The sequence below is a fragment of the Cystoisospora suis genome, assembly GCF_002600585.1.
Source record: "Cystoisospora suis strain Wien I chromosome Unknown contig_1242, whole genome shotgun sequence".
NCBI classification, from domain to species: Eukaryota; Apicomplexa; class Conoidasida; order Eucoccidiorida; family Sarcocystidae; genus Cystoisospora; species Cystoisospora suis.
This window is the reverse complement of record NW_027154043.1, coordinates 404-7,388: the sequence shown is the minus strand read 5'-3', so window position 1 is coordinate 7,388 and position 6,985 is coordinate 404. Positions and strand designations below refer to the sequence as shown.

At 40.7% G+C, this 6,985-nt stretch overlaps 1 protein-coding gene across 1 annotated transcript in view; it reads left to right on the top strand.

The window, feature by feature from the left end:
- Positions 1-6,880, top strand: part of CSUI_002956 (smc n terminal domain-containing protein) — a gene marked incomplete at its 3' end in the record, with an annotated part of 16,092 nt that extends 9,212 nt beyond the window's left edge. The window contains exons 10-17 of the mRNA XM_068063154.1: positions 266-369; positions 1,325-1,420; positions 2,125-2,326; positions 3,491-3,589; positions 4,252-4,299; positions 4,904-5,028; positions 6,019-6,157; positions 6,821-6,880. Coding sequence (XP_067924870.1) covers positions 266-369; positions 1,325-1,420; positions 2,125-2,326; positions 3,491-3,589; positions 4,252-4,299; positions 4,904-5,028; positions 6,019-6,157; positions 6,821-6,880 — 873 coding nt within the window. The remainder of the gene's footprint in view (positions 1-265; positions 370-1,324; positions 1,421-2,124; positions 2,327-3,490; positions 3,590-4,251; positions 4,300-4,903; positions 5,029-6,018; positions 6,158-6,820) is intronic.
- Positions 6,881-6,985: the final 105 nt, after the last annotated feature.

The following is a 6,985-nucleotide window of genomic DNA, read 5'->3' as shown; positions in this document are numbered from 1 at the left end:
TAGATTAATGATAGATAGATGGATAGATTAAAGATAGATAGATAGATTACGTGCAGGTAGATGGATGGATAGGTAAAAGATAGATAGATATCTGACTCCTTGTCATCATTTAGGTTTCTGTTTCTTTCTCTTATTTTCACTTCACGGCTATTTCTCTCCGTTGGGGAGCGTCTTCGCTTCCTTCTCCCCCTTTTTCTTCTTCTCTTTCTTCTGTTTTTTGTCTGCTTTACTTGTCTTAAGTCGATGTGTCATATGTTTGCGTCAGAGGAATGGGGCTTTGATAGAGAAAGAACAGATTCTCTCTGAGGCGAGAGCTCGGTGCCAGGCGGCCCTAGAAGAGATCGTTCAAACCCGACAGCATGCAGAAGGGTAGGTACTGAAACAGTGAGAAAGAAAGAAAGAAAAGCTACTAAAGGAAGTATCGTTTACGCTTATATACATGTGGGTCTCTATGTGCGTGTGTCGCCATAGTGAAGTATATGTATATCTATATCTGCAGTCATCCTTGCATGTATGTATGTGCATGCATACATAATGCAGATGGATACTTGTATGTGGAAAACCTTTCTCTCTCCTTCCCCCATTGGTACGGCAGTTTTCTTCTTTCTTTCTTTCCTTCTTTCTATCCTTCTTTCTTTCCTTCTTCTTTTGATTTGCCCTAGGAGGCGTGAGTTTTGAGTTAGTTCATCTCTCTTTTCATTTTCCTCTTCTAGCATGGAAGAAAAGAGGTTGTTTCTCCTTCTTTTCTTCTTCGTGTTTTGCTGGACGTTTTCTGCGAAACGAAGTGAAGAAGAAGAAGATGCTTGTCTAGAGAACTCGTCTTTTTTGTCTTCTTACTAAGCTTAGCGAACCCTACCTCGGTGAGAGAGGAAGAGAGAAACGTACCCGAGCGCTACCGCATATTTCTGTATCCCACCTTTTCATCTACGTATACTTAGAAGGTGTCATCTATCTATGTATCTCTCTCTCTATCTATGTATCTTCATTCACCTATCTACCTATTCATTTTTTCTTCATATCTATGTGTCTATTTGTCTTCTTTCTATCTATCTATTTATCTTGATCTTCTCTGTTTACATCTCTCTATCTTCAGCAATTGTGGATCTTCTCTTTCTTACTCGCAGTGCGTCATCCTGTCATAGGTGTCTCATGAGAAGCCTAGAGGGAGAGGCAAGTGCGTTCTTTTCGCCTTTGCACGTGCCTGATGGGCGTTCAAGACGACTCAGAGAGAGAGAGAGAGATCTTTCTTTCTCTCTTCTTTTGTTTCCTTCGGTTGTTTTTTTTCTTTCGCTTTTTCTCTTCTTTCTTTTTCTCTTCTTCGTAGACGATTACGAGCATCTGAGGAACTGCTCGCTGCTATTCAAGCGGAGAAGAAACAAGCGGAAGAGAGAGTGAATGGGATCAAAAGCCTTATACAAGAGTAGGAATGAACACGCTCTACGTGTTCTATGGAAGTACATACGAGTAGTTGGCATAGAGCTGATACGACAGACAGAGTTATGTAGGGTTCTATATCTTCCATACGCGCGCGCCAGATTCGCCTGTTGATCCGGAATGTACCTATCTTTTGTCTATCTGACTATCTATACATCCTTTCAATCAATCTATCTCTCCCGAGCATGTTCGTGTGTCTGTCGTCTTAGTCTATCATTGTATCTAGCTTTGTAAAGTATCTATCTATCTATCTATCTTTAATCTATCTATCTATCTATCTATCTATCTTTAATCTATCTATCTATCTTTATCTATCTATCTATCTATCTATCTATTTCTAATGTATTTATCTATCTGTCGATCCATCTATCTGTACATCCATCTCTAATTCATCTGTCTATCGATCTATTTATCGACTATCTTCGATGTATCTGTCTTTAGTCCATCCCATCCTTACTGTATAATCCTCACCTTGCAATTCGCCCAGACGTACACACCTACTTACCTACATACAAATATATATATATATAGAGAGAGAGAGAGAGATGTATTCGTCTCCTCTGTATACATCTGTAGAAATGTATAGATTTAGATACAGTTATATGAGGAGTGTAGAGCATCTCTTACTTCTCGCAACCTGTTCGAAAGACAGATATGCGCTTTCCCTCTTCAATGATGTGTTTCACGCAGTTTACGGCGGGAGAGCTTATCTCCTGATAAGAATACAGGTCTACCTCGTACTGAGGAAGAAGCTCTTATCTCTTTACCTCGGCAGATTAGATCTTTGGAAGAGAAGGTCAATATCCTATCAAAAAAGCTCGAAGAATCGAAGGCCGCTGTTGAAAAGGCATCAGCTGAAGCAGATATACACCTCAGGAAACAAATCCAGCGGGTACGTCGAACTATATATAGATATATATTTATTTATATGCATGCATGTGGCTTTGGAGAGATCATAAATCTTTCTTTCTTTCGATGCCTTTTTTCCGACCTCCCGTAGTCGTGTCAGAGACAGAAGAAATAAGAGAAGAGAACCTCTTTTCTGCTCTTTCCTTCTTATGAGCTCTGGCGTCTGTAGACAGATCTCTCTCTCTGAACCTCTTCTTCATTTCTCATCTTTCAAGACTCCGTCTCGATTGTCTCTGCGCTCATGCTTTAGAAAGTTAGGATTGCAGATACCCTATGCTTTCCTCTATTGAGCGGTTGGTCTCTGCTGTTCTCCTCTCTCTTTCAGTTAGTTTTATAGCTAGTAGATAGAAGCTTTATCGATCTATATTCATTACTCGAGAAGACATCATACCTACAAGTCTATCTGAGGTATTTTCCTTCGGTGTGTCTTGGGATACTTCTCTGGTGTCTCCGTGATACGGGGGGACAGAGACTGTGAGTGGCTGGAATTTGGCTAGCTCGCTAGCTGGATATATCGATTCTCGTCGACTGTTTTGTTGGGGCCGGGAGCGACGACCTCGACTCTGTTCTTCCATTTGGACTGCTTTTCGGCTTTCGATGCATGCAATGAAACCCTACGCGCAAAAGAGAAAGAAACAGAGAGTGTGGGAGAGGTGTATTTATTCTCACGCATAGATAGACAGGTAGGTAGATAGGTAGATAGACTAAAGATAGATCAAATATAGATAGATAGATTAGAAATAGATATCTCTTTTGTATCTTCTCCGTATTCTTCAAGTTAAGGTTGCATTAGAACTGAAAGTTTGGCTGCACTGCAAGTGAAAGTTAAGTGTCGAGTGAAGAAGAAGACGAACGAAAGTCGTTGAAGATTTACAGCTAGCTGGCTTGAACCCGTAGAACGAACTCTCTCCCTTCAGCCCGAAAAGGGAGAGAAGAAGAGAAAAAAGATAGCGAATGACGGAGGCATTCTGAAGATACGGTATGTCTATTCGTCGTGTTTCTTTCATGAACTTTTTCGCTGTTTTGGGTTGTTCCTTATAGTGTGTGATAGCCCATGAGGTCTTTCTTCTTTGCTTTCGCCTCCATCTTCCTGCTTCGTTGTCTTTCTATTCTTTTCCTCATAACGATCTCTACTATGACTACCCAGCTGGAAAGAGATGAAGCGAGGAGTGATCTATTGCATGCGAAAGAACAGCGGGGAGAGTTAGAAGCGACTCTCGCATCAATCAATCGTCGCATGTTGCAGGTATATCCTTCTTTATCGCTATACAGGTGGTGAAATATCCTTCTTGATACATCGCATTACATACTACTGGCTTCCACACTCGATTTAGAGAGATGCTAAAGCATATATGTCTATTCGTAATGGCATCATTACACGTTCCAGGCTGAATATACATATACGCATACATGAATATGAAATATCTACATGTAGATGTACATGCATATCGCTACCTTCTCTATGATTCTGCATTGAGTGTCTATATGTGTGACGTATATATATATATATATGCATATGTATGTATATATATATATACATGTATATATGTATGTATGTGTATATGTAGATACATATCGTGACATATGGGTGTCTAGGTTGAGCGTGTGCTTAGGACAGGAGCTTCGTTGACGGGTGTATATTATGTCATACAGGTTCGTAGACTTCGTGATACATCTCTGTGTGAAAGCAAGAGAAAGTTAAGAGACTGATGTGGATGTCTTCTAGTTTACCCAGAGCTGAGAAGAGTAGAAGGGACGTTTCCTAATGTCTATGTGTCTCTTTCTGCAATATTTTTCAGATGTACGTATTTCTCTGTGATGAGTCAATTCAAGCAGTGCCGCATGCATCTGACTGCATGTGGAGTGTCTCGTTTCCTTGTCTTTGATCTTTGCTATTTCGCTGCGTAGGAGGAAGAAATAATTCGAAAGAGCGACCGGCAAATCAAACTTCTCGAGGTACCAACAGAATAATGCCTCATCCTAGTCAACCATCTCCATGAAGACATCTCTCTATCTCTCGATGTATATATATATATATATATACTAGATGTGTACATTCATGTATACCTTTACATACATATAGAGATACACCTTGATATATGCGACATTATGATGATTTAAGTATTCACCGTGAAGTCGGTTTGTTTAGATGTTGTCTACACCCGTCGTTTTCAGACTGTAGTGTCTCCATTGAGTCTATAGACAACATTCCAAGCACCTACACGTCTCTTTTGATAGATGTACATATATATACACATAGGTATAGTAGGAGTAAAGATCTCTCGGTGTCTTCTACTTCGCTGTGTGTCTTCTGGTATGTTATCTATCAGAGTATTTCTCTTTCTATTTTATGCTGCACTTCTCCTGGGTACAATAGAGTGAAGGAGCAGCAAGAAGGAGAAAGAAGATAGGCTTTCCTAGCGATGGTGGAATGTATGTCTTCTCTATGTTTCTTATAGAAGAGATCGAGAGAGATAGGCACGTTTACTGAGGATGATGGTAAATGCATGTCCTATCAAAAAAGGCGTCATTTGGCCCTTGTGTGTTCTGTATCCGTCAGGATGAAGTTCAAGAAAAACAAGAAGAACTTCAGCTAGCCGAAAAGCAGAAGCAGTCGATTCTTGTCGAGCTCGAGGATACCGTTAGAAAACTCCAGGCTTTTCAGCAAGCTGTCGAAAGCGCGAGGTAAGATCATGAAGAAGATGAAAAGAAAAGATAGAAAAGATCGGGGGGGAACGGCAGATGGAGAAATAAGAGACACTACACACAAGGCATGGTGTATCGGAAGAAGAATGGCTATCTAAAACTCCGGTGTATGTTGAAATATCCAGGTGTACAGACACCCGGTACCGATCGGTTCGAGTACCTAATGACAATTGTATTTGTATGCATGTGTATCGTCTACTACTGTGACAACAGTCGAACATTATATGAGTCGCCGTAGATAGATAGTTAGATAGATTAAAGATAGAATAGATTGAAGCTAGATAGAATAAAGATAGGTAATAGATTGTTTCGTGGATTAAAGAGTAGTAAAGATATCTCTCTTCTCTGCCTCTTCATTTTCGGTGAGACATCGACTGAACTTCATAATCTCTCGCTTCTCTCATTTTGGGTATACCTCGTTAGGACGTGCCTGTCGGCATAAAGACATAAGCATGACAGGAAGAATCTCTCTATATCAAAACGACCTTTCTCTTCTCTCAGATCTCGATTTGATAAGAGAGAAGATGAGGTCTGCTTTGCTCTCTCTCTCTATCTCTCTGTCTCTCTCTCTCCCATCGATAAAATGTCAGTGTACCTGCTCGAGACTGAAGTTTCTGTTCACAGAATACCCTCGGTCACACTTCTTCGTCTACAAGATCAATTCTTCTTGACAGGATATACATATGTGCATGTATATGTGTATGTGAATACGTACGAGGTGAGGTGATATGATATGTATGTAGGTATGACGGTCGACGAAGGTCTGTACATATTTCTAGCTATACATATGTACAGATATCCATAATTATAGATGTCCGTTTTTCTCCGTCTTTTGGACGAAGGTATCTCTATCCGACATGCGAAGTAGTCTGTTCCGTGTCTTTCCCTTTTCTTCTCTTTTTTGTGACCTCTCATTCTCTCCTTTCTTTCCCTCTTCTTTTTATCTCCCTGTGTATCGATTGTTTGAAGACGTTCGAAGGAGGAAGCTGGGGCTGTATTAGCATCGACGGGGGGTGCAGCCGCGGCAGCATCGGAGGGTGGGAGTCTTCAGAATCTTCGAATGTTGAGTATGAAGGATCTGGCTAGCCGGCTAGCCCATCTAAAAAAGGTGAGAAAGAGGCATGAAAGATCGCCTCATCACATTAGAGGGCATATATATGTATAGCCTATAGAAACATGTACATTCAGTAGGTGGCTCAGACAACAGACTCCACACATATCTATAGATAGCTCGATTCAAGATGGATAGATAGAAAGATAGATCGATAGATAGATCAAACTGTGGGTAGATTTTGTCTGTCATCACGCGAAGTTTCACGGTATAATGTAGACGTTCTACTCACGTGGAGACAGCTTAGTGATATACATGTAACCTCCTGATGTCTCTGCGTCACTTTCTTGTCTCTTTTGTATATGCCTTTTTCTCCTCGTCCTACCCCTCCTACTTCTCAGTGTTATCGTCGTTCACCTCCGGGGTTACAGAGAAGCAACAGACATCATTTTCCTCCAGAATTTTTCTCTTTCTCTAGTTCTTTCCTTCTTTGTTCTTTCTCATTCAGAGAAAGTCGATCATGACGCCGGGTTGGACTTTCATTCAAGCACCTTGTTCTCTTCTTGTTTTTCTTCTTCTCCCTCCTCTTCATCCTTTTCTGTCTAAGTCTCTATTGATCTAGAGATGTGTCTATCTATCTATGTTTATATCTCTCTGTGTGGCTGTCTATTTTTGTCGTTCTTCAAGTGTCTCTCACTCGTNNGTTTGTCTTTTCGTCAGAAACTTCAAGCATACGAGCATGTGAATCGAAAGGCGGTTGATCAGTTTGTTAACCTCAGAGGTAAGAAGAGGAAAGAGAGATAAATAAGAATCTTCTTACCCAGAGGAGCAAAATGAAGAAGAACCACCAGTAACCTTTCAATCTTCTCCTTCTTCTTGTCTCTT